The 27966-nt window shown below is 37.7% G+C and overlaps 2 protein-coding genes across 5 annotated transcripts; one reads left to right on the top strand and one right to left on the bottom strand.

Moving 5' to 3' along the window:
- The first annotated feature begins 1009 nt into the window (after window positions 1-1009).
- On the top strand, window positions 1010-18331 carry nab2 (NGFI-A binding protein 2 (EGR1 binding protein 2)). 2 transcript variants are annotated; one of them, XM_079857381.1, is made up of 7 exons: window positions 1010-1594; window positions 5995-6902; window positions 8299-8432; window positions 10758-10821; window positions 12380-12488; window positions 12744-12929; window positions 17375-18331. In XM_079857381.1, exons 2-7 carry the CDS (start codon window positions 5997-5999, stop codon window positions 17452-17454), a joined length of 1479 nt encoding a protein of 492 aa, XP_079713507.1. In that variant the 5' UTR covers window positions 1010-1594; window positions 5995-5996; the 3' UTR covers window positions 17455-18331. The 2 variants fall into 2 exon arrangements, with proteins under 2 accessions (XP_079713507.1, XP_079713508.1); XM_079857382.1 differs by lacking the exon at window positions 12744-12929 and having other exon boundaries at window positions 1460-1594; window positions 17375-18190.
- Window positions 18332-20544: 2213 nt separating this feature from the next.
- LOC307150300 (uncharacterized protein) lies at window positions 20545-24968 on the bottom strand. Of its 3 annotated transcripts, none has more exons than XM_079857387.1 (5): window positions 24808-24968; window positions 22529-22640; window positions 22294-22407; window positions 21843-22039; window positions 20545-20961 (listed from the first exon to the last, which is right to left on the bottom strand). In XM_079857387.1, exons 2-5 carry the CDS (start codon window positions 22638-22640, stop codon window positions 20788-20790), a joined length of 597 nt encoding a protein of 198 aa, XP_079713513.1. In that variant the 5' UTR covers window positions 24808-24968; the 3' UTR covers window positions 20545-20787. The 3 variants fall into 3 exon arrangements, with proteins under 3 accessions (XP_079713513.1, XP_079713511.1, XP_079713512.1); XM_079857385.1 differs by having other exon boundaries at window positions 22529-22704; window positions 24808-24924; XM_079857386.1 differs by lacking the exon at window positions 24808-24968 and adding an exon at window positions 24603-24706 and having other exon boundaries at window positions 22529-22704.
- Between the last annotated feature and the right edge of the window lie 2998 nt (window positions 24969-27966).

Here is a 27966-nt window from a genome sequence, read left to right as displayed (position 1 = left end):
TGTATTGCGAGATTTTGGGGAACAACCTCCTTCCCTCAGTTAGAGCATTGAAGATGGGTCGAGGCTGGGTCTTCCAACATGACAATGACCCGAAGCACACAGCCAGGATAACCAAGGAGTGGCTCTGTAAGAAGCATATCAAGGTTCTGGCGTGGCCTAGCCAGTCTCCAGACCTAAACCCAATAGAGAATCTTTGGAGGGAGCTCAAACTCCGTGTTTCTCAGCGACAGCCCAGAAACCTGACTGATCTAGAGAAGATCTGTGTGGAGGAGTGGGCCAAAATCCCTCCTGCAGTGTGTGCAAACCTGGTGAAAAACTACAGGAAACGTTTGACCTCTGTAATTGCAAACAAAGGCTACTGTACCAAATATTAACATTGATTTTCTCAGGTGTTCAAATACTTATTTGCAGCTGTATCATACAAATAAATAGTTAAAAAATCATACATTGTGATTTCTGGATTTTTTTTTTTTAGATTATGTCTCTCACAGTGGACATGCACCTACGATGACAATTTCAGACCCCTCCATGATTTCTAAGTGGGAGAACTCGCAAAATAGCAGGGTGCTCAAATACTTATTTTCCTCACTGTATATATATATATATATATATATATATATATATATATATATATATATATATATATATAAGATATATATATCTTTTAAATTAACATAATAGCATTTGTAAAGTATCTTAATGATAAAGAGCTAACAGTTTATGGATCCTAAATACACTCCCAAAAAATTTGCATAATAATTCAATAAACATATTCTATCGTTATAGGCAATTCTATAAAGTTATATCTTTTTTATAAAAGATACGTTTTTGTAAACATAAAGGCATTTGTAAAGTATCTAATATGAATGATAAAAAGTAATAATAACTAATCTTTTTAAAAACCAAGTCGCGCATCAAGCCAGATCACCCTGACGCAAACGCCGGGGATTCCCGCAGCTCAAGCCGCGTCACTGAGCGACGTTCACCGCCCACAGACCCGGTGATCTCCGGCACTCCTCCGCACAGCTGACGGACTGCAGTCATGTTTGCTCATGTATAAAATCGGCTACTTATTATAATATGATTGGTCTCTGTAATGCTGTTTAGTTTCCTATCCTATCCATTTTATACAGACATGAGCTTAAACAGTGAAACGGACAGATTCCCCGTCCCTCCACACGCCCTGCTGTGAGAGCGAGAGGAAGGCGCTCCCCCCTGAGCTCAGACCGGAGAGGAAGGCTCTTATTCGGTCAGATGGCGTGCCGCAGTCCGCCCACGCGTTTCTCGCGCCCACACAGGCAGCGAAAGAGCGTCATTAACTCACCGCTTCTGCCAGCACAGCAGAGAGAGACTAGACAACACAAGAGTTTCAAGAGTATTTCAGTTCAATCTCACATCTGTGGAATAAGGTCTAACAAGCACTGACAACAAATATGAATTTCTTGTTTGAGGCGTAAAGATACAGGTCTATAAATAGAACGAAAAGTTTGAAGTGAGTTATAGCAGTGCACATCTATAGATTCCGTCGCTTCGGTTACTGAAGCTCAAGTTTCTTCTGGATCCTGTCCTGGATTCTGTCTTGAAGTCTCTCGAGGTGAGTAGTTCAACTAGCCTACCGATGTACATTCAGCAGTTACACTCTCAAAAACAAAGGTTCCTTATTGGCAGTTTATTCAATGAAGAACTTTTAACATTTTACACTGGACAGAAGGTTCTACTTTATAGTGGAAATGGATTCTTTGGATTTTTAAAATGTTCTTCATACTAAGAAAAAAAGAAAAAATTTAGAACGGTACATTGAAAGGATCTTTGGGGAACTAAAAATGGTTCTTTATGACATCACTGTGAAACCCCCCTATTGGAACATTTATTTTTAAGTGTGTACTATCTTTGTTATACATTTTCACAGGAAAATACTGTAGGCTGTATTTAACACCATTGCTGGATATGAATGGCTTACACAAACTATGCTCATTATTTGTGAATTTTAACTATGTAAGCAAAAAAAAAAAAAAAGAGAGAGATGTAGCCTGTATGTTTTACTATAACTGTAATTACTGTGACTGTGTTGCAATGTTTTTGCCAGGAATTTTCCCTCTGTATTATTGTAAATAAACACTTGTTGTTTGCCTTTAGCGCTTTGGTTTCATTTGCTTGCACTGACATCAGTCCGTGTCAATAATGTTATTCCCTAAAACCCTTAATAACGCCAGGGGACGTAACAAAGACCTTCGTTCATCATCGGAACGCTGTACAACGTTGTTTACATTGTAAATACATTGCAGCGCTTCTGGGTTCTACATCCGAATGCTGGCTCATTATTGGCCGATGCTGGTCACGTGTGCACCACGACACGTGTGTGATGCTGATGCAGGAACTGGCCAATAATGAGCCAGCATTCGGATGTAGAACTGGGAAGCACTGCAATGTATTTACAACTTAGACAGCGTAGGAGACTGACGCAGACAAGAAAAAATTGTTGAATGAAGTCGTTATTTTTGTTTGTTTTTTTTGCGCACAAAAAGTTTTCTCGTCGCTTCATAACATTAAGGTTGAACCACTATAATCACATGGACTATTTTAACGATGTCTTTACTACCTTTCTGGACCTTGAAAGTTGCAATGATGTTGCTGCCTATTGCTGGTTCAGAAACCTCTAAGAATTCATCAAAAATATCTTAATTCGTGTTCCGCAGATGAACTTAAGGTCTTATAGGCAGTGGTATAGTCGTACCCACTTGGAAAGGTCAAGGGTTACTGTATACCCACTTAAAAAAGTACGAGGATACATAACCACATCGTTTTGTGACAGAACTTTCACACTTTCATTCATAAATTCACCCCGTCTTTGATGCGAAGCGACAGATCGAATCACTGAATCAAGTCACAGATGAAACTTACTGTATAAAGCAGAACGTCACAGAATTTGGCCATTTTTGGCAATCTGTTGTTTATGGATCACAACTTGTCGGTATGTCTTATTATTTGTAGTTGTGTTTTCTATTAACAGTTCCAATTATAAGCTCTATGTAGTTGCCAAAGCTTTGTCTCCGCTAACGTGCTAACTAACATTACAGTATTGATGTAGTGTTGACAAAATGGTAATGGCTACGTCTTCAGGAGGTTTGTGCGTATACCCTGCATTGTACTGTTCTCCGTAAAATGTGCAGCGCACAGACAAACCTTGAGGTTATAAGGTTCAGGAACAGTGTTAAAAATACATTTTAACCTCTCTAAGTTCGTCAGCCTTAAGACAAAATTATTCTGGGGTGTAAAAAACAACAGCAACAACAACTCTTCCTCTTTTCTAAAGCAGCCCAACATGGCCTCACCCTCTTTGTTGCGTGTTCTCAGGGTTTGTGTAAATTTGAGGGTTTGTGACGTCATCAACACCCGGAAGAAGCTTGTTGTAGTCCCTACCAGCCGTTTGTTGTAGTCCTTAAAAAGCAATTTCTTTAAAAGAAAATATCTCCCTTTGCTTTGAACTTTGAAGGTCGTATAACTTTGCAGATGTTGTTTATGCTCAAACAGCAACATTACACACTAACTAAAGTTAGAAAAGTGAAATATTCAAGGACCCCCTTAAAATTGAGATATTCTGAAGTCTGCATGTCTCTGAGTGAATGAGATAAAAAACAACTGAAAACAGGTCAAATTTTATCATAACGGTCATTAATCGGCTGTCGGTGAACATGTCAAACTAACGATCCAACACTTCAGATTTTAGCCTAGGATCAGAGGAATCTTTTAGGATTTAAATTTTTTGTCTCAGACGGCCAAATTGTGGCCAAAATCGTACAGTGTGAACCCGGCTTACGGGTGAAGATCATTTTTAATAATCTAAAGAACCTTTTTCCACTATGAAGAACCTGTTGTGGAATAGAAAGTTTCCATGGTTCTTCATTGACGCCTGTAAATGAACCTTTATTTATAAGAGTCTCCATATTGTACTGTGGGAGGAGCAGAAGGAAATCTGACTGCACTGCAACTGGACTGAAAAACACTTGAAAATAAAAATAGTTCCCGAAGCTCTAGTTTGGATCCAGCTTCTTATGAAGACATCAGAAGAGAAGACTCCAACTCCTGCCAGGACTTCAGATGGTGTAAAATCTGAATCAACATACATTTTCTATATATTTTAATAATTATTTTCTCAACTTAAATAATTACTTCAATGAGCTCATTGTTTGTGATCTTGAATGATCTTATTTATTACGAATAAATACATACTCTTTATTTCGAAACAACACCTACAGCTCCATACTGATAAACTAAACAGATATTTGATATAATCAAGGGAGCAGCTATATGAAGTCTGTTCAGAAACTACAAGATCCACATTCATTATTCAAACAAACACTTTCTACCGCTGTTGATCAGACCTCTGCAGTGGTGAGGTGACCGGAACAATTATCTATAAAACTGTATTTATAAAACTGTATCTAACATTGCATGAAAAGTATCATTTTTATTCCGTATGTTTTTAATCGCATGTTTTTTATATTTCCTGTACACACAACAGTTATACCAACAGTTCACTCCCAGGATTTCATTTATCACAATTTTCTTACTTGCTTAGAAACTTCCAGTTGTCTGGAGCCCCGTCTATATTTTACCATAAGCTTGTGTACGGCTGAAAACAGTCTGTTAAGCTGATTTGTATTGCAAACTTTTTATTGTTATCGCAGAAATTTCAATTCATTATTGTAATTATAAGAACACTGATTAGTAGTTCAAATAGTTTTACCGTTTACCGCAATTTGCACAAAAAAACTGTACATTTAAAAAAATTATTGGAGTATGTTTTACAAGAAAGTACTATTATAGTCTTTGTACATCAAAATTGAATGTGTAAATCAATGTGTTGCTTGCCATTTCTCTGTAATTATTTGTGAAATTTACTAGCATCTTACTGAAATTCTACACCTATTTGTTTATATATATATGGTAACACTTTACAATAAAGTTCATTAGTTAACATTAGTTAATGTATTTACTAACATGAATTAACAGTGAGTAATACATTTGTTACAGTATTTATTAATCTTTGTTAATGTTAGTTAATAAAAATACAGCTGTTCATTGTTTGTTCAATGCTAGTTCACAGTGCATTAACTAATGTTAACAAATACAACCTTTGATTTTAATAATGTATAAGTAAATGTTGAAATTGGTATTAACAAAGGTTAATAAATGCTGAAGAAGTATTGCTCATTCTTAGTTTATGTTAGCTATTAAGGTATTTAAAGGTACACTATGTAGTATTTTATTAGCTAAAATCAATGTCTTTATTCATAAATATGTCCTTATTGGTGTAAAATTACCTCTGCCAATGATCTGACTTATCCTCGTAAGCGAAGAATTTGTTATCTTTATTTACATTGGACGGGTAAGTCCAAGGAGGCTTCCATGTCGTTCCGCCATTTTGAAAAACTATAATAGCTGAGAGGGACAAAAAGCATTAGCCTACCTCAATGCGTTTCCACTGCGCGTTTCCGTTCAGAGCCAGCCTCACGTGACTGAAACCAGCTGAAACGGACAAGGAGATCAGTGAGAGGCGCTTGTCATTTCCCCGGCAAATTTGAAAGGCTGCACTGCACGGTACTTCATAATGCAGGATCATACTTATGCCGAGCCACAGGAGAAGGAATCCTCGTCGCCAAAAAAGTGAAAAATTTAATTTAAAAGGAAGCGTGACCGGCTAAACCTCATCACCCGAAAGAAAACTCGATGAAGTGCTATTGGAAGACATGTTGTCATAGCTTCTTGGTACATAACGGCTACCGTAGGTGCAACACGCATTTGAAAAAGCGAGGCGCTAGAGAGCACTATTTGTTTGAATGCAAAATACAATTTCACCACTAGATGGGAGAAATTCCTACACATTGTACCTTTAACTAATGTTAACTAATTAACCTTATTGTAAAGTGTTACCATATATAGTATATAATGTATATGGTACTAATGACATGCTTTGTGGGAATCCTGTTGCAGTCATGTCACTTCCCCGGACGCTGGGCGAGTTGCAGCTCTACCGAGTTTTACAGAGAGCAAACCTTCTGATGTACTACGACACCTTCATCCAGCAGGGAGGCGATGATGTCCAACAGCTGTGCGAGGCAGGCGAAGAGGAGTTTCTCGAGATCATGGCACTAGTTGGCATGGCCACAAAACCCCTTCACGTGCGCCGCTTGCAGAAAGCCCTGCGCGACTGGGCATCAAACCCAACGCTGTTCAACCAACCACTAGCCACCAGTGTGGCTCCCAGTGGAGTCCCTCTCCTCAGGATCGACAGCACCAGTTCTGCTGGCTCGGTTATGGGTGCAAGAAAATCTTTAAGCAATGGTCAGCCAGGTTCTCCATGTGAACGAGAAGAAGTGGGGTCTTGCCTTACGCCGCTCAGAGATAACAGTCCGAGGAGTCCCTGTTCACAGGCGTCTCCTGTTCCTCCAGACCATCTGTACAGAGAAAAACTGTCCCCCATGGACCCTCACTGGCTCAGCCCTGAAATGTATGGAGCTGGTGAGTTAGATGAAGACCAGCCCATTCCCTCTCTGCCTTTCGCTTGCCACTCGCGTCTTCTGGGTCCTCCAACCCCTAATTCTTCCTCCTCCTCTTCCTCTTCTGTGGTGTCTCCGTGGCCTGGAGGTCAGCTGGACTCTGAGACCATTAAAGCCGTGGAGGAAAGCGTCGATCGGCTTCTGAGAACCATGCCTCAAGCCGATCAAAGCGAGCTGAAGACGCTTTTGAGACTCAATAAGAAAATGGCCAAGACAGTGGGCCACATTTTTAACCTGGAACCTCATGACAAGAGCAAAGAGGAAGAGATACGCAAATACAGCCTGATCTACGGGCGCTTTGACTCCAAGAGGAGGGAAGGGAAACAGCTCACCCATCATGAGGTTTGTGAAAGAGAACAGTTTGAAAAGTTTCAAGCTTCGGAAAGCCTAACAAGTTTGAAGTAGTTTAAGGAGTTTTCTATTCGAAGCAGTTTGAAGTAGTTTTAAGTTAGAAAGAGTTTGAAGTTTGAAGGTTTTATGTTTGAAGCAGGTCCAAGTTTGACAGGTTTAAGTTTGAAGTGTTTTTTAAGTCCCCCTGTAGTCAATAATTTTAGGCATCGGCTATTTGCATTAAGTGATAATAGCAATACATTCTATTTACACTATATATAAAAGCAGCAGTTCTTTGCAATAAGTGCAAATAGTTGTTAGATCCCATGCATACTTATAAATAGTGGCAGATACTATTTTCACCCCAGTATTGTTGTAAATAAACAGTATGCAATAATAACATAGAGTGTCAATTATTATATTTATTAAAATTATTAAATGGATGCCACCTTATTGGGACAATATGCCCTCCCTACACCTACCCCTAACTTTACCCGATAAATACTTTATTATTAAACACTCGTTAGGCACTTTATTTACACTTTTATCTTCATTATCACACATCTTAATTTTTATTGAAAATAAATACCTTTCTGGTCTGATATGTGAGTTTGGCAAAAGGCGGACTAGAACTCGGGTCAATCATGTCAAAAGGCGTGCGTCTTTTTTAATCTTGTGTGGCCCAACCAGGCATTGGTGGGCGGAGTTAGTGTAAATAGCCTTTGAAATTGCCTGTGTAAGTATCCCTTAAAACTTTGATCACCAAAATTACACATTTAAAAGTTTTGTTTTTTTTCCTGGGAAAAATGCTTCATGCCTTAAAATAGCTTGAATGTAACACTACACCCTTGCTTCATTTAGTAAACACAGACCCATGAATATGCAAATTAGTCCCGCCTCCACTAACTCGCACCAACTCAGAGATCCACTCGTTCGGTCAAATTTACTGTAGTAAACGCTGCACAATGGTATTGCTCTTTACAAGCAATGTCAGCGTTCTTATTAGCAAGCGAGATTTGATTCTACAATTTTTTGATTACAAGCCCATTTAAAACTTTTTCAAGAAAAAAAGAAAGAAAAAAAACAACATCATTGATTTAGATGACTACAGTAATGCAACTATTTCATTTTCAGAGAATTAATATCACATGAGTCTTTGCATGTGTTTTTCCAACTTAAAGTAAATGTATGATACATTTTAAAGATAACTGCAACTCCTAGATTCTTGTACAATTCGACCATTTTAAAATATGAGATGTTGTAAATATAAAAAAAATGACAGCAGTTGTTTATGTTGTTTAATGCATTTTGTAGATGGTAGTTTTTGCATGATTTAAGCACTTTCATAGAGCTCAGATGATCTGCTAAAATAACATCAAAGTGTTGATTCTCATATTTCCACTTTTAGATGCTCATCAATGAGGCGGCGGCTCAGTTCTGCATCCGGGACAACGCTCTGCTGTTACGCAGAGTTGAACTCTTCTCATTAGCACGACAAGTGGCGAGAGAATGTGCCTACACCTCAACATTTAAACATCACAGGTCAGGAATGAATCTTACTGTGACTTTTAGTTTTTTCAAGATTTGTATGAGGTGGTTGCATATATTGTTAAATATATTTGAATTTTATAGACCCAGACATTCAGATGAACACATGCACGCACATATACAGCTCTGGAAAAAATTAAGAGACAAAATTACCAGTTTCTCTGGATTTACAATTTTAGGCATGTGTTTGAGTAAAATTAACTTACTTGTTTTTTATGTAAACTTTTTTATGCCATTTCTAGAGCAAAAGTTTTGTTTGATGGCTTTGTTTGATGCTTGTGGCCATCCATCTTCCTCTTGATCATACTCCGGAGGTTTTCAGTGGGGTTCAGGTCTAGAGATTGGGCTGGTCATGACTGGGTCTAGATTGGTCTGGTCATGACTGGGTCTAGAGATTGGGCTGGTCATGACTGGGTCTAGAGATTGGGCTGGTCATGACTAGGTCTAGAGATTGGGCTGGTCATGACTGGGTCTAGAAATTGGGCTGGTCATGACTGGGTCTTGATCTGGTGGTCCTCCATCCACACTTGGAGTCACATTGGGTAACATTTGAGAGCAGAAGGAAGCAGGTGTTCTTCCAGGTTAACCTTGTACATGACTTCATTCATCTTTTCAGCCTGATGAGTCCAGTTTTCAGCTTTGCTTTGACAGAGACCTCGAGAGGCCTATAAGCCACGGTATCTAGCACCCACTTTGAAATTTGGTGGAGGACCGGTGATGATCTGGTGGTACTTAAAGGGATAGTTCACCCAAAAATGAAAATTCTGTCATTAATTACTCACCCTCATGTTGTTCCAAACCCGTAAGACTTTCGCTCATCTTCGGAACACAAATGAAGATCTTTTTGATGAAATATGAGAGTTTTCTGTCCCTCCATTGACAGCTACGCAACTACCACTTTGACACTTCAAAAAGTTCATAAAGAGATCATAAAACTAATCCATATGAATTAAGCAGTTCTTCATTTGTGTTCTGAAGATGAACGAAAGTCTTTCGGGTTTGGAACCACATAAAGGCTGAATCGGACAGATTGTGAAGACCCAGCCCAATCTCCAGACCTGACCCCAATTGAACATCTCTGGAATGTGATGTGAAGGATTGGTGGAGAGCATTCCAAGATGCAGGAAAGCTGGGATTGGGTTATTCCACCGAATCTTGATTTCCAAACTTTTCCTAAATTAAAACGTTAGTATTGTGTTGCTTAAAAATTAATAAGAACTTTTTTTCTTTGCATTATCTGCAAATAAATGCATTAAATGACAGTATTTCTATTTGGAATTTGGGAGAAATGTTGAGTAGCTTTTCCATTTTATTCAAACACATACCTATAAACAGTAAATCCAGAGAAACTGATCATTCTGTACTAGTCTCTTATTTCCCAGTGCTGAATATGGAGAGCTTTTCCAAAGTTATAAGCAAAATCTTTAGATTTCATGACCAGTAGGTAGCGCTGTCTCCAAACTGCTCAGGTACCCTCAGGTCTTGGTTGTGATGACATAAGTTTTATTTCATTATCTCAGAGCGCTGTGAAGATACCCTCATGTAATTTTAAGTGTGCTTTCTGTTGAATTATTTGAATCATTACATGATTTGGTTTGATTATATCAAAAAAGCTTTGAAGATGATATTAGCTCAATTGGGTGAAGATGATCTGATGAACGCTGTAGGTTAGAGTATGTTCTTCAGAAAAGTTGGGCAGAAATTGAATCCATGGTTTGTGTTTGACTTGGCTCAAACCCAGTAATCAGAAAAAAATAATAATTATGTTTCAGACCATATGGTGCAAAGACATAATCACAAACTGAAGTGCCAATTTTAATTGTTGGTGCTGCTACACGGTTTGAGATAAAGAGCGCAAATTTGAAGATTTAACTATTTACCTTACAGTTATTTGTTTTTACTCTGTTTAGTTGTTTATCCAACAGATTCAGCAGAAATATGATGGACAGAATTCATCAAATTTATTCTAATTTAAAAAGGTGTTGAAGAACACACAAAATCAGTGTTAGACTTTGTGCATTAGGCTGAGCAGAATCTCACCAACTTTTTGTTTGTGTGACCTGGTAACATGCTAACTAAATATATAGTCTAATAAATGCATCTGACAGAATCTTTCAACTCATATAGGAAAAACAGATTTGTGTAATTTGACATTTGACCTAAAAACTTAAAGTTAATGCGATATTTTGACTGCGAGCCAATCCGCCCCCTACATTTGTCCTTGAATATTGAGTAGATGAGTGTTTGACTTCATTACTGTGACTTTTTTTGAATTCTGAGCTGGGAATCTGAGCTGAGTTTGTTATATTATTATCTCAGGACATACTCAGATGATTGTTCTCCCTCTGTTGACTGTACTGCTCAGAAGAGAATCAAGCTTGATGTAAGTACATCAAGATATGTGTCTATTTATACATTTGCATAAAAAGGAATACAAGCCTTCTAGAAATATGCTCAGGTGAAGTATTAATAAAATGATTAGAAAGGTAATAAGATACCTAAGGAGATGAAAACAAAGATATGAAGTTAGTCATTGACTTTAGCTATACTTGGGGTGTCAAATAGAGACCTGCGTGGGACGGATTTTTCACAAATAAATGTCACCACCTCCCAGTCCCACCCGAAGGCGAATGCATGCATAGATTTTTCCATTACGTCCATGAAAGTTCAATGAAACGGTTTAAAGTTACGTGCCACCTAGCCACAACATTACCATCCCAGCATAAATGCTCCCGATAAATTATTTGTTATCAAAGCATCTACATTCACGAACCTGTTATTTTCAGTGGTGAGGGGAACTTAAACACCTCTGATTGGCCACTGCGTTCAAGAAATCAACAGATATGTCTGTGATTGGCTAAATCACTCAACGCTGCAAAAAACACGTTGTAAATAGAAACCTTTGATGCTCTCCGGAGCGCAAATACAAATACGCATTGGATCGCTTGCCAAATCTGTTTCGCTAATATGCTATTATTGTAGAGAAAACTGATCCTAGACCTGCAGTTATGGGCAGCTTGGCTTGCGCCTGTAAATAATTTGAACTTTATTTTAGTTGTTCTTGTTGCTTTTGTGCAATAGATAAATAACAATTTATTTGCTTTAATTTTATTTCTTAGATATTTCTATGTTGCAAGAGTCCTGCAAATCATTTTATTCTCCCGTAACCCGCAATCGCTCATCAAATCTTGTCCCGCATCGCAAGGTAGTCCCACGGGAGTGCAGGTCTCTAGTGTCAAACTTCAAAAAGAAGCTTTGAACTCCTTTTGAAATATTGATATTATAACGATATCTGTAACTTTATCAAACAGGTTGAAATATTCAGTGTTGGGGTAACGCATTAAGAGTAACATGCATTATGTAATCGGATTACTTTTATGATGTAACTAGTAATGTAATGTTTTAATTTGCTTAAAAGCACTGAATTAAAATTCTCTCTCTTCTCCATAACGTAGTCACTTAAACATGCATGACTTACATGCACTTAAACATAACTCATGCATGCGCGCAAACAGATAAAAAGTACAAAAGTAACAAAACACATTACTTTTCAGTTGTACGGTATGTTATATAACCCATGATGTTAAGAAAGCTTATTTATAGCGTACAAGGATCAGGAAATATTCAAAGTGCTCAGAATAATAATATTCATATGTGTTTTTACTGAAGGTGGATGTTATATAGACTATGTTGTTGAATAAATTACTGCGTTAAACACTTGCTTAAAAAAAATCTCGAAGAGCTGAGAAAAAGAAACGCAAAAGTAACGTAACGCATTACTTTACAAAAAATGTAACAAAGTAACGTAATTAATTATTTTGGGGGGAGTAACGGAATATTGTAATGCAAAGTAAAAAAGTAACTTTCCCCAACACTGGAAATATTTTATATTGAAACAAATCAACTACTGTTACAAAACACATAATACTAACATGTTACAGGTCACAGATTCGGACAGGCTGTCTAAGGACCCAGTAGCCAATAGTGATATCAGATCTACAGCAGATGACAACAGCCTCTCTGGAGAAAGTCTAGATAGTTTAACACAAGGTAAGAATTTTAGTATTATTACTTTGACTCCAGTGTTTGTCAGTAAATCCTAGACGTGTAACCCCAAAACCATCACTGTCCCACATTGTGCCATGCAGGGCCTCTTCACACGTAAAAAGGGTTACTTTGACGTAAAGATCATGCAAGATTTTCCACATTTTTGTCCATTCATACTCGTGTCTGGTTGAAACATTGCTGAAAGAAACCGTAACGTGATTGAGAGGCATGTTTGTCTAATTGTGTGTGTCTTGATAGATATCAGCCCTCAGTTGCACCCGTCCTCATCCCCTCACCCCCCCACCGACACCACTGGCCTCATCACCTGGAGTCGCCAGCTCATGCAGCAAACTCTCATGGATGAGGGCCTCAGATTGGCTAGAATGGTGTCACGTGACCACGCAAGCAAAGTCAGCCTAGGGTCAGAAAAGAGACAGATTTCAGGTGAATTCTGTGATGTTTTATAACATAAACCACGCTTTTCATGCACCATGAATAGGGTACAAAACATAGTTTGAAACTTAAATTGCCAAAAAAAGAGATGATTATACCATCAGATGATTATCTGCCTTGTTGTTTATCTGCCTCAACGGGTAAAACGTATATAAGCGTTTCATTTTTTTGATGACACTTTATTTTAAGGGGGTGTAGTTACGCTACATATACTTAATAACAGTAAAACACACATTATTGCAACTAATCCTAAAACTATAGTAAAGTACATGATGAGAAGGTTCTGTCAGTCGCTTCATATATAGAACCTTTTGAGGTTCCCATCATGGGATCAGTTTATGGATTTAGTTTTAATTCTTTCATTTTGTTATAATTATTTTTTCATTTTGATTAAATGTTATGAGTTAAACAGCATGTTAACATACTTTTTTAATTGAAATTATGCAATAATTTAAGACATTTTTATTAATACAGAACCTTTTTGGGTTCTTTATAATTAAGTCAGAACCCTAGGGATCTATTCACCTTATTATTAAAGAGTTAGTTCACGCGCAAATGAAAATTCTGTCATTAATTACTCACCCTCATGTCATAGACCGCTACGCAACTAAGCAATTTGTTCATTATATAAAGTGATCAAAACTCTTCAGAAAATTTTGACTAAACCGCTCAATTCACAGATTAGTTTTACGATCTCTTTATGAACTTTTTGAAGTGTTAAAGTGGTAGTTGCGTAGCTGTCAATGGAGGGACAGAAATCTCTCAGATTACATCAAAAAGATCTTCATTTGTGTTCTGAAGATAAGCGAAAGTCTTTGCAACGACATGAGGGTGAGAAATTAATGACAGAATTTACATTTTTGGGTGAACTAACCCTTTAACTAATGTTAACATATGAGATTTTATTGTAAAGTGTTACTGAAATTTCCTTTAAAGGCTTCAGGTTCGCTATGAAATAATTCATTTTTACTAGAGATGATAGTGAAGAGACTAACACACCTTGAAGTGTCTCAGAGGAATGTAAAGAAGAACAGTGACAAATGGATTTCTTGTACTTATCTGGTTAGCTAATTTTGCTCATCTTGGATGGGATGAATCAGAGATTGTCAATGAATTTGAGAAGCTCTTGCAGAGGCAAACATCTCAGTCAGACATCGTCATTAGGGACTGCAGAATAAAAGAGAAATGAGAAGAGAAATGTGTTTGGGCGGAGGGGGCCACAGGAAGTGTGTGTGGGTGATAAACTGGAGCCCCTCTTCCCTGTCTGACGTCAAAGCTCATGAAAATGTGTGAGTGGAGGGCGGATGGATGGATGGAGAGAAAGAGGGGGTGAATGAGTAGGAGGGAGTGAGAAGGGCGTCGCTTTGACTCAGAAAGACAGAGTAAAAATAAACCATGTGGGCAGTATGCAGTCTCTCTCTCTCTCTCTCTCTCTTAATGAGCAAACTCACCAGTGCTTCTGTTCAGTGGCCAAAAATGAGCTTTAATCAGTCTTTCTCTGGGTTTTTTGTCTCTCCTTCAAGTGAAAATGCAAGTTCCTCATTTCATTGCGCTGTCAATCATTCTGCACTTACATTCCTCAGCATTGTTCTGCCTTCACATAACAATAAAGAGTTTTAATATAATGTTTTATTGCATTGCTGTAACAAATACCGGATACGTTTGAAAACACATATTTTATATATTTTGGTCGTCCACACTGAGGGCACGTTTACTCGACAACGATGTAGGCTACTAAAAACGGATAAGACTTTCCTTTGCGATTATTTGCGTACAGATGATAACGTTGTCAAAACGATCCCCACACGGTTCTGCAAAAAACGACTAAAAACGCTTTATTCTGCAGCCAAGCCAGTTGCGATGTCACTTTGTTAAGAAACACTACGCGCCATAGAGTGGTGCAGATACTATCGTCAAGTTATGTTTAACACAGGCTTTATTTTACTCATAAATTTTAAACCCCATTATAAAACCCCATAGGTAAATCTTGAAGGAACCAGCAGCAAATCAGACTTCTGGGTTCTGACATCATCCCTGCTCCACTCTATAGACCTCACGTAGCTCCGCCCCTTTTCAGCGCTGCGCTCGTTGTGTTCTGTCTTCCGGTTTGTATTTCTACGGCATGAAGGTAAGATCTTACGGATTTATAAATTAACCGCTTGTTTTAAAAACTTCCCGGTCTACTGACATCTGTTATGTATGGAAGCTTGTTTCCGCCACAAAATAAAACATTTTAAAAGATAATTGCGACTTTTTATCTCACAATTGCGAGTTTACATCTCGCAATTCTGACTTTATTTCTCAGAATTGCGAGCTATAAAGTCAGAATTGCGTGAAATAAAGTCGCAATTGCGTGTTATAAAGTCAGAATTACGAGATATAAAGTCAGAATTGCGTGTTATAAAGTCAGAATTGCGAGATATAAAGTCAGAATTGCGTGTTATAAAGTCAGAATTGCGTGTTATAAAGTCAGAATTGCGAGATATAAAGTCAGAATTGCGTGTTATAAAGTCAGAATTGCGAGATATAAAGTCAGAATTGCGTGTTATAAAGTCAGAATTGCGAGATATAAACTCGCAATTGCGTGTTATAAAGTCAGAATTGCGAGATATAAAGTCAAAATTGCGTGAAATAAACTCGCAATTGCGTGTTATAAAGTCAGAATTGCGTGTTATAAAGTCAGAATTGCGAGATATAAAGTCAGAATTCTGACTTTTTTTCTCGCAATTCTGACTTTATAACATAATTGCGAGTTTATATCTCGCAATTCTGACATCTTTTCTCAGAATTGTGAGATATAAAGTCCAATTCTAAGGAAAAAAAAGACAGACTTTTTTTTTTTTTTTTTTTACCTCAGAATAGTTTGTATCTCACAATTCTGACTTTATAACACGCAATTGCGACTTTATATCATGCAATTCTGACTTTATATCTCGCAATTGCGACTTTATTTCTCAGAATTGCGACTTTATATCTCCCAGTTGCGACTTTATTTCTCAGAATTGCGACTTTATATCTCGCAATTGTGACTTTATTTCTCAGAATTGCGACTTTATATCTCGCAATTGTGACTTTATATCTCGCAATTGTGACTTTATATCTCGCAATTGCGACTTTATTTCTCAGAATTGCGACTTTATTTCTCACAATTCTGACTTCATATCTCGCAATTCTGAGAAAAAAAGTCACAATTCTGACTTGATAAATCGCAATTGTGAGAAAAAAAGTCAGAATTGTGAGATAAAAAGTCACAATTATTATTATTTATTTATTATTCAGTGGCGGAAACAAGCTTCCATAGTTATGATATCCGCTTCAAACATGATAACTTTAATTAACTCTACAACAAGAAAAATCCACTTCACCAGCTAAAGCGATGCCGCAAAAACTGAAGTTCAAAAACAAAATACTAAAGGTGGCTGCACTATTGTTTCTCTGGCGCATAAGGTCTTATTGACTGAACACATAATACGCATGACATCACTGTTTTCACAAATTAGTGCTTTTGTTAATTACACAGAGATGAAAACAGTATCATAGTCAAAAACTTATCCTGTGAAATATTTTTTTTAAGACACTTTTTTTACATTTGAAAATGGCATTGTAGTGTGTGGACTTCGAAAATTGAGGCATTTAAAAACGATGACGCACGTTTAGTTATGACGCATATTGTACCAATAGAAATCTGTTTATACCGATATTTGCCCAATATTTACTTTTATGTGTTGCTAAAGATAAATGTTACACTGTACAATCGTCCTATTTCCTGCAAAGATAAGAGAAAATTTACTTGAATGCTGTCCTGCATCAAAACAGCGATTGAGTGCAATTTGATTCTCACCAAAATCAATAAAATGATTGTGCCAGAAGAATAGTGTGAGATCTTTATTATATCTGGTCTCTCGGTATAATTTCAGTGAGCTTTTATTAAGTTTTACGCATGTGCAGTAAGACGATTTGAACGTTTTCAGTTTGAACACGCAACTTAGAAAATGCTAGTGTGGACATTAACATTTCAAATGTATCCGGTTTCAAATTAGACGTAGCCTTAGTGTCAGCTGTTTAATCAATCAGGTATCCACTTGTCTAAAAGCATAATCACCTCAATAATAACACAAGTAGAAATGCAATGAGAAACCTAGTGATACAAACTCTCCCAGTTCCATATACTCTTGATAACTCTTTACATCAATGTGCAGGACAATCCTGACAATCAACTGTCTTGCTTGTTGTTTTCAATGGGAATGTGTCACTTTCAAAGGCAATTTGCTCATTCAAGTTAAGTCAGTTTAACCTTTAAGAGTGTCAGTGTGAGCAAGCCTATAACAATTGATGAAATTGTGATACTGTAAAGTACTGTATTGTGCTCCCAACCCTATTGATAGTCAAAAATGACTCAAATTTAAATAAAAGTAACTTTGTTTATATTCTCGTAGATATGGAGGAGAAGGTGTCCGAGAGGAGAGGATCGAGTAACAGAAGCATCAGTCCAGCGAACACCAAAGACGACCCATAACCGGCATTCTGTGTTGAACTCGGGTCGGATATCACGCAGCCATGGTGTTCGGTTCGCGACCTTCATTATTAGAACATTTACAGACAAAAAGTTGTGTCTTTTCAAATGAAAGTTGAAGCAAACGCAGGCTAGCACAAACAACGTGTTACAAATACATTTCATTTTCTTGGTCAGGATATTTTGACTTGACAGACGGTGCTAATTTTTATCCATTACCAAACCATTATTTATTAGGATAAATGGCATGCTTCTCGTTTGAAGAGCTGTGAGACATTGGGATGTAGGTTTCAGTACATTTTCTCAGTTTCGATGCCGTTTTAAACAAAAGTTCATGAGGTGCGTGTTCATTTAATCCAACCAATGACAATGCTAGAATACGCTTTATATAAACTGCTCAAACACTTTATTATGTAGCCTACAGCGGGCAAAATAGGTTAACCTTTACATGTTTTGGATCATGAAATTGATTTTATTGAGAAACCCTGACACTATTTACTTCTACTGATGCAGTGAATATTAATATATCAACTCTAAATGCTCATATTTTAGTAGATTTCCGAGGTTACAACAATGTGTAAATGATTCAAATGAATCATGGGAAGAATAGTATTCTCACTGTTTAAAGGTTGAATGGCTATAATGAATTTGTGCTTTACATCTCCAATATTAGAAATATATCTGTGGCCTCTTTAATGACAGAGTATTTATTTTTTAATTCCTCAATAAATTATATCGTAATGTTTCTGTTTTACGTCTTGAGACTGTTACTTGCTAATAGTGTAAAAAAATATAGAAACTTTGTTTTACAACAACTTTTGTCCCATATGCTGCTTTTTGTCTGTCTCAAGAAATTAAAGTACTGCACATGAAAATGTATAGAGAATTTTGAGGTTTCTGTCACACTGATCCATAACCCACTCGCCCCAGTCTCATCTCAGCAAACCCAGACAGATGATGCCTGTGATTCACTGGCCCGATCCTGACATCATCATCATCATCATCATCATCATCATCATCATCATCAATCTTACAGATGGGGGAGTGTTTTGGAAACCTGTCTTAATTGTTTAAATTCTGAAAAATTCACCTTTACTGGATTAATCAATCTGTAATCATTAAATTGATGCAATGTGCTTGTAAAGACCAGTGATTGAAGGGAAAGTCAAATATTTAAATTCTGTCATCATTCAATTACCCTCATGACCTGCATAGATTTCTTTATCCGTGGAACACAAAAGTACAGAGGACAGAAACCCAAACATGCATACTGGATAAACTGGTTAGCATGTGTTTAAAGCAACACTTAATAAAAAGTAATGGCAAGTAGGATGTATACAAGACTAAAGAGATTCGTCATGTCATGTAAAAATCTTTATCAAATTATGCCTTAATGGCAATAATCATCTCAGGTAAAAAAAATAAATTGTTCCACGTACATTTTCCTAACGTTCCCATTAAGTTATGATTCTGAATGTTATCTAAACGCTCAAAACTTTGTTTTTGTCATATTTGTAAAGTTTTTTTTGGTGAAAAATCATTTCTTCATGCCTTAAAATAGCTTGAATGTAACTCTACACCCTTGCTTCATTTAGTATAGGTGGTTCTATGAATATGCAAATGAGCCCCGCCTCCACTCACTCACTCAGCTCAGAGATCCACTCGTTGACGATCACATGTTGACCTGATTGGTTACAAGATATTTTGTGACGTCAGAAACACCAGCGATTTCAAAAATGTTCTCAGTTATACAAATGTTAAGGGAACATTTCATTTTGCAAACATAATGATAACGTTACTTTTGAATGTTTTCTGAATGTTCTGAAACAAGTAGTAACATTTCAAAAATGTTAGACGAATGTTTCGGAAAAAAAGCGTTCCATTAATGATGTTTAAATAATGTTTTTGATAATAACATTTTGAGAACATTATTAAAGACCAGATAACTTTGAATAAATGTTCTATTATTGTTACTGAAAGAATGTTTCTTTACAACTTTGAGAGAACCTTGCCAGAACGTTAGCTGAAGTTCTGAGAACATTCCCTGTTTGCTGGGATACCATTGATTTACATGTAGCCTAAACATAATAGTAATCTAATGAGGTTTTACAGCATTCATGCCGCCTGTTGGTATGATCCATTAATGCCCCACAAAACATCATTTTATAGTGTATTTAATCTTTAATTGATAGACAGCACTATTCACTATCATAGGGTAGTGAAAATACAGCATTTGGGTAAAAACAGTCAATTCAATTTAAAAAAAAGAAAAAAGATATATTTCTATTTGTACAAAGCAAATACTTTTCTGAGATGGAACCATATAATTAGGACAGGAGATGAATCATCACGTGATAAACAAATATGTGCATGTGTAACATTTTTGTTATTCTTCCTGCTTTATCATATTCCCCTCAGTTTCACAGATAAGGCTTAAACTAGTCCCCAACTAAAATGCATGTTTGAGCTGTTTTAACTGAAAGCATCTTGCAGTGATTTATCTTAAAATATGGCATTGTTTTGTCTCAAGATTCACACCAGTAATGCTTTTTTAAGGCATGTTAATAAAAGCTACTTAAAGCTGCAGTCGGCAAGTCTGGCAGATTGAGGGGACTTAGCCAAAATGTTGAATGTTTACAACTATCATGCCCCTCCCCCACTACCAGCGAGCACCCTCCCATCGAGTTCGTGCTCGTCAGATTTTCTGTGAACACGCCCGTCTCTTCAGCATCGAAGCATCTTTTTATTTTCCTTGGTTGTTTTGGACCTCCTAGCTCTGGTTGTTAACCGAGGAATTGGAAGCTTGTTAGTAGATTTTCTCTCCGCCATCACGTTTCGTACAATCCAACACACCTGCGAACTTCAGGAGTGTGCATGTGATGTTGTAACGTGCACGGGGGAGGGGGGATCTGTGGCGTGTGCACGAACTGTGATTGACAGTCAGATCTCACACAGCCCTGCGCTGATTGGACCAGAAGAACCGGGAGCGGTGGCTTTTTGCAAAACAAATAACAGGCTCCAGGTGGAGGTAGAAGCGCGGGTTTTTTTCTAAAACAGGCTGATTTTTGTTGTTCTGTCGGATCATAGTGTCGGTTTCAGTGAATATGATCAAAAAAATCTTGCCGAGTGCAGCTTTAAATGTCCTAATTGAATGAAGGCTTAATCCTGGCTTAATCTAAACCCTGTCTGTGAAACCAGGCCATTATGTGTTTGCACTACAGCTTAGTATGCATTACAATTTAATAAAAAGAAATCTTGACCATCACTGACCTAACCTTAAATATTTTCAAAATCCACTTTTTTTTGTGTGAATTTGATTCCCAGCACTGCTTTTCTTCAGGTCATGTGTGTAGTGAGGTGACGCAGAAACTCTCCACGGGTGCTTGTGTGTCCCGGAAACACAGCGTGACAGAACTCACACACCTGCGACTGCAGCGTCATTCCAGACATGAACAGCCCTCCCGCTTGACTGACCAACTCGCTGTCCAGAAAGGAGGATGACCAGGGCCTCTGTGGGACAGACAAACACTCTTTTCACACACATCAGATTGTAAACTCTTAGGGCGCGCATCAAACGGATGGCTGTGTCCTTCTTAGTCTAGTCCTTGTCATTTTTATCCCTTAAAAGTCATCTTTGATCACCAAAATGAACAAAATATGTCACATTATGACTGTGTGGTGTTTTTAATGTGATTTAAGACAAACCACGAGTAAATTCATAAGTTGACAGCATTGCTGAGTATTTTCTCCTTAAAACTGCAGTGAACCAAAGACAGTCTCAAAAACACGCTTTGAAATCGCTGGTGTTTCTGACGTCACAAACTACCTTGTAACCAATCAGATCAACGTGTGATCGTCAACCAGTGGATCTCTGAGCTGAGTGAGTGAGTGGAGGTGGGGCTCATTTGCATATTCATAGAACCGCGTATTCATAGTTACACTCAAGCTATTTAAAGGCATAAAGATTTTTTTTCAAGGAGAAAACATTTAAATGCGTCATTTTGGTGATCAAAGATGAGTTTTAAGGGATAAAATTATTGACTACAGGGGGACTTTAAATTCTTGCATAATTCGTTTATGGGGGTTACTTACATTTTTTGTCTAGTTTAGTTTACGAGCTGTTTAAGTAATAGAATTTCATTAAAAAATTAAACCAAATCCATAATATGTCTTATTAACCACTGTTTCTATATATGAAGTGTCTGACAGAAGGCTTTCAAGGTTTTATATAGAACCTTTTCTAACAAGAGTGTAGAAAGAGGTTTAGCAGGAGGTGTGGTCAGAAGGACTAGGCACAATAAATTAAAAGTCATTCTTAAAGTTTAGGAGCTTAAAACCGAAAAGAAAACCAGAGTGAACCAAAGCTAACTAAAAACAGCTATAATACAAACCCGCAGCCGCTGTGAAGTCTGGTTAGCATAATAATGTTGCTCAACTTTCCTCAGGTCATCCCAGGCACTGTTTTCAGCCGTCTTTACGGGATTATGGAAAACCACATTATCGTGGCTACCTCGTTTCTGATCGGACACGTCCAGGTTAAGAAGCAGTTGGTCTAGTCCTCTATCAATGTGACTGAGATCATGAGCAGCTGAAAAACAAACACATAAACAGCAGAATGAAAAAACTGGCGCTCAAAAGATTTACAAAAGGAAGTAATATCAATGGTACACTGACAACTTTCACTCAGAAATTGCTTGTAAATTTCACAATTATTTACAATGAAATGACTTGTAACACTGAATTAAAAATGACATTTTAAAGTAGTATTTTCTTCTAATCTTTGTTGTATTTTAAAACTATTTACATCAGTGTAGAATAACTTTCATAATGAGAATCCTGTACTTTGAGGGTTCAGTATGCGTGTTTCAGTGGGATGTCTCCGAGATTCGTGGGATTCTGCAGGATGGGGTTGGCGTCCCGTCTCTTTCGCTGTACACTGGCACAGGTTGGCCGACTCTGAAAGTGAACATCAGTGTCATTTAAATCATTTATCACAGTCTCTACAATCATTTAATACATTAAGATATGAATAATACATGAAGTACTGAAAACTGGTGGTTTATTTGAGTCCTTTGACCTTGTTGTCGTTGCAGTGTGTCAGAGAGATGTTGTAGCATTGCTGCTTGTTTTAAGCAGAGAGACTGGAGACGGACAAACTCCTGATACAGCGCTGTATACGCCTCCTCCATCTTTATGAGTGGAGGAAATTCAAAATAAAACTTATTGGAAAGTCTTCGAGCTTGTAGTCAACTTCTGTATAGTAAGAAATAGAGAAAGAGAGAGAGATTTCCACCATTATTAAAAAAAAAAAAAAAAAATTACAAACGTACATTTCATTGATCAAAATGGAGCAAGTTCACTCAATGTCATTAAAATGCCTATTTACAGCTTATGAGATTTTTTTCCAGCAAAATTTAACAGCAAAAACGCTGTGCATATAAAAGTAACATCCGAAAATTAAGGCTGCTCTGTCCCTGCTCAAACTTCTGTGTAAAGTCATAATGCTGCATAAAAGCCAGAAATTATGCCTGCTCTGATCCATCTCAGACCCTAGAATCAAATTATACAGTAGTAATTGCTGTGTAAATGCAACTATGCCACCTCTGAGCAGCATTAAAGTCAGCATGAAACTGAAGTTGCGAATCTGCGATAGTCTTTTCTTTTCAATTGCGACATATATCTGATTGAACAGTGTCATGACGAAATCGGGTCCTCCCTCGAAATCAGTTAATGATTATACTAAGCACGTACAAACAATATTAATTGTAAATATGTGTAACTTACTATATAGTGCATAGCCTAAAACAAAATGAAGATTTCTTTCACTTGATAAAACTGTAAGTTAATAAATAAATAAATAAATAATAATAATAGCCTGTTAAGTGAATAAATTAACATGATTACATTCTTTTTAAAACTGAAATATTTGGAAATTTAACACTTAATTTAACACATAATTACATTGTGAATACATGTAGGGTAAGTACAAATGCATGTATAAACTCAGCTATCAGGCTAATCGGGTATCTGTATGCTATGCTAGTACATAGGCCAATTAATACAAACATTAATGGTCATTATAACGTTAATTCAAACAGCATTTATCATAACATGATTTTGTAGGAATTGTAAACGGGCAAGTGCCTATTCAAAGTAATTTGAGCCAATGTGATCACTTGGGGCCCGAGACCCAATTTGCGAATAGGACCCAATTCGTCACCACAATGGCTTCTGGAACAAGAACAAATTTTTAAGTTTAGTTAACTACTTTATTAACCACACAAGGGGAAGTTATGGGCGTGGCTTGATTCTGTCCATGGGGAATTGATTGGATGTTTGTGGTTTGCGATTGGTGGATCTCATGTGAGTGACAGGTTGCCCCGCCCTCACGCCAGTGTAAACATCATCAGAGAAGAGATGTTTCTGCAAGAGGGAGGAAGTTATTTTGATTAAAGATTTCAAGGCACATGAATTTAAAACAAAAACTAATTTACTAATAAATACTGCAGAATTCCATATAAATTGTCAATTTTGATCTCGACTTTAAACAATCTGTGTAGACACCTAATTGCTGCTTCAGAAGCCACATTTGTAATGAATATTTGGGAAATAAAGTTTTTTTTTTTGGTTATGACTCAAAAAAGCAAAAAAGCATTGGTTTGGTACCCGCCTCAGAACAGATTAGCTTCGACAAACAGGGAAGTAAACACAACAGATTCTGGGTGCCACAAAAAAGGTTGCTGTTTATTTTACCATCGGGAACTAGAGGGGAGACAAGTTAGTTGTTACAGGTCATAAACTGGGTGCTGTCACAAAATTATAACATCTGAATATTTTTGCCCTCTTGACTTGACATTAAAAAAAAAAACTTGGCTACAACCTGTCAGGGTGAGAACAACTGTTCAGTTTTCCCTTCAGAGCGATAAGAATCAGAATCTGTACGGCTTTACAGAGATGGCGACAGCTTCGAAGTCGAAACATATTTTCTGACCGAGGTGACATTTTTCTTGTTGGACATTTCAGTTAACCGATAGTTAGCTAGGTTAACAACCATGGGTAAACCTCAAACCATCAAAATCATCCGCAGTGTTCCTCCGGCTACTTCAACCACAGGTGTCAACCGAAAGCACAACAAATACAGAGCAGCCTACCTTTGTTTGTACCAGATATTCAAGACTAAATCTGTAGCAAACAATAGCAACACGTTTCTACATTGCATTGATGTGGCCACAGAATGAAAGCATAAAGAGGAAGAACAGATTTGCATAATAGTAGCCTATACATAATCTACGTGCTTACTAATATCCAGACATTCGTAATCAAATCGATACAATGGAAGATATATATATATTTTACGTTTGTCACTCTGATGACCGTGCGATGAAGAGTCCGTATATGCAGTCCAGAGTAAACTTTACAAATTTAAGAAAACAGTAAGTTGGCTGTCAGGAAATCCAAAACAGGAACTCGAGCAGGAACCTCCTCCCGGGTCAGTTAAAGTGACCCAACACAGAATCAGCGCATTATCTCTTATCACGTCTGTTCTCGAGTGAACTGTCCACACTGGATGTGTTATCATGGGAGCGTAGTGTTGTGCGTGTTACAGTGGGCTACTAGTGTGTACTGTACTGTATGTGTAATTTTCTTTGTTAAAGGGGACATAAACTGCATTGTTTTATAATGTTTCCTGGGGTGCACTTATAATGTTAGTATGATTTTTACATCAATTTTTGTTGAATTTGTCCTACCCTGATTTTAGCCTCTGATTTAAAGGGGCGTGTCTGCTGTGAGACTTCAGTGTAAACGCCCACTGCTGTGATTGGCTGACATCTTTGCATATAAAATAGTTAAGTATTACATATGGAACTCTCTCGCAAACTTTAACCACATTTTTACTTTTACAGCTGTCAAGGTTAACTAATCGTAATTAAGCTTGATTGATGAATATTTTCTTGTTCAAAAAGGATAGAGGATTCAAGCTCAATCCAACCTCAAACCCCAAACTTTTTTGCCAGCCGAACCCCTTAGACATAAAATATGAACCCCCTGAGAAATTAAGTTAACATTTCAATAATTTAACAACACATTTACATATTCACTCTTCTCTGATATTTTTAAATAGTCATATGACTAGCAAGTAAATAGATTTAAATAAATATTTGATATTTTTTAATAAGTGTTTTATTTTGACATTGTAGCTGGACTTTAAAGTGGACTTTTTAGTTATGATGCCTTGGTTTTCTTTTAAAAATGTCACATGATCCTTCAGAAATTAATAGGTGTGTTCGACTAGAAGTGCCGCTGTGCAGACCGATTGGTGTATGACATAATCAAAGTACCAAAAGAGCGATTCAAAAGCATTACAGGGGAGCCGTCTGCTCTCTAATTGTTCTCGCCCCGCCCTCAGCAAATGCCCCATTGTGATTTGTGAGTCTGTGAGCCGGCAACTACCGTGCCAGAGAGAATCAGGGGCCACCATGGCCTTTTAAAATACCTTTTTTCTGAGGATCTGCCTCAGAGCTTCAGTCCTCCAGCTCGGCCCAGTAGGGAGGTTCCCCTGGCTCCGCTCCCAGCCTGCGAACTCATCACTCTACTCCTGTGGACCTGTCAGCTCCACCTTGGCACCTCCCTCCCTCGGCTCCACCAGAAACCATCATCCTGACGGCTCCACAGGGCTCCCTCGTCCCACCGGCTTCGCATCAGCCCTCAGGCTCCTTGGTTCCACCTCGGATGCTCCTCGCCGAGGCTCCACCTCGGTCTCCAGTGCCAGCCATGTTGCGTGGGCTCTTCGTCTCGTCAGCTCCACCTGGGTCTTTATCTCCAGCGGCTCCATCTCCATCGGTCATCCCCAGCCAAGACTCCACCAATCCTCCTCCCTTCCTCAACTCAGCCCTGGGGCCTCATCCTGGCTGGACTATCATCTGGCTCCTTCTCCACTCCCCCATTGACTGTTTTGTTTGCCCTGGACTGTTCGTGTCTTTCTTCTCTTCCACGTCCCCCTCCAGAGCCCCCGCCCTCCTCCTCAGTTGTAACTTGTGTACTCCGGAGGAGTATACAATGCTGTTTTTACTTTGTTTCATTGGGTTTTTGGTTCTGTCCATAGACTGTAAATAAATATGGACGTAGTGTCCATGACGTCACCCGTAATTTTCTAAAGAGCATTTTTTAAGCCCAAAGTGGGCGGAGCCGGCCGTCACCATCTTGGCAGCGCGTCACTCCTGGATAACCGAAAATGGGCAAAGAGACGGGATTAGCTGAGGTCACGTGACGCTAACAGCCAGCAGACAAACGGCTAGTAGTGACAGCAGCGGCAATCCACCTGTCACTCAAGTGGCCACGCCCTTAATTGTGCAGAATTTTAAGGCTTAATATAATTTCAACGGAAGAGTTATAAAAAAAATTCACCCCCTCACAGTTTTCAGGAAGGGAAAAATTAGCTATATAGACCAAAACCACTTTTTGTACCTTTTGAAGCGTGTCTCTAGCGGTCAGTCGATGAATTGCAGTCTAAGTCACTTGCGTGTTGGATTCAAGAGAGAGACCGGAAGGCTGCCGCTTGGTTCTGTCCTGTTTACCTGTGTGCCCTGTCAGTTGACCTTATTTCCATGTACTGTATGTGCCTGTTTCATTCAGTTCACATGTTGTTTAATTAGCTCAATAGTTCCCTCGTTTAGTCTTGTATATATGCATATATGCTCCCTGTTCTATCCAGTTCTTTGTCCTGTCTAGTCAATGTTGAGGTGTTGTGTATTCTGTTTCCCTGAGTATTTCTGAATTAAAGACTTTTTTCCTGGATTATTCCTGTCATGCACTTTGTTCAGTGCTTTGATGAAATCATTTATTATCAGGCATTATCAATCCATCCAAGTCCTCCAAGTATTCACACATCAAGTCTTCTCACATAGGCTAGTGACTTTGACATTATTGTCAGCATTATATTCAATAGTTTATAGTAGTCATCAGTAAATATAAATTTTCTGCAATATGCTCTCATGTTCACTGCATTGCTCTTCTCGAAACGATAACATGTGCTTACATGATGAGAATAAATCTAAAAACCCTTTAAACTTGCATATATTCAGCTCTGACACATTGGTTTGATACTGTAATCGTGGCATGACGTTGCATTTAAATTATAGGAATTTGAACAAATCGGTTGAAGGATTCACTGACTCATGAACACTTGCTGCCACCTATAGCGGCTTTAGTTTCCCATCTAAAAGTAGGCCTATTATTTAATATTTTCCCTACATTTCATATTTCTATATGCCTATTTATAGTTTTATATTTAAAACATTAATCTCATAACATTATTTAAGCAATTGTAATTGCTGTGCAAATGCACAGCTAAATACCACATCTAAATATCAGTTATTGTTAGCAATATCCAGTTATTCATTCTCATTAATGAAGTATTCAGAGGGAATCTGGTCTGTTTTCATTTACAACTAGCCTGTGTATTTATGAAAGTTTGAATTATAAATTAACACAATACTGCATCTGCATGGTATGGCG

Source organism: Squalius cephalus, assembly GCF_949319135.1.
Source record: "Squalius cephalus genome assembly, chromosome: 22".
Lineage (NCBI taxonomy): Eukaryota > Metazoa > Chordata > Actinopteri > Cypriniformes > Leuciscidae > Squalius > Squalius cephalus.
This window is presented reverse-complemented; position numbering and strand designations above follow the sequence as displayed.

What these genes read in the sequence shown, in the direction of transcription:
- nab2 (XM_079857381.1), top strand. Translation starts at nt 5,997, where the DNA reads ATGTCACTTCCCCGGACGCTGGGCGAGTTGCAGCTCTACCGAGTTTTA. An exon ending in AGAAGAGAATCAAGCTTGAT is followed by an intron (nt 10,822 to 12,379) that starts GTAAGTACATCA and finishes AACATGTTACAG; the next exon opens with GTCACAGATTCGGACAGGCT. An exon ending in AGAAAAGAGACAGATTTCAG is followed by an intron (nt 12,930 to 17,374) that starts GTGAATTCTGTG and finishes ATATTCTCGTAG; the next exon opens with ATATGGAGGAGAAGGTGTCC.
- LOC307150300 (XM_079857387.1), bottom strand. Translation starts at nt 22,640, where the DNA reads ATGGAGGAGGCGTATACAGCGCTGTATCAGGAGTTTGTCCGTCTCCAG. An exon ending in ACGCATACTGAACCCTCAAA is followed by an intron (nt 22,040 to 22,293) that starts GTACAGGATTCT and finishes TTTGTTTTTCAG; the next exon opens with CTGCTCATGATCTCAGTCAC. An exon ending in AGACTTCACAGCGGCTGCGG is followed by an intron (nt 20,962 to 21,842) that starts GTTTGTATTATA and finishes TCTGTCCCACAG; the next exon opens with AGGCCCTGGTCATCCTCCTT.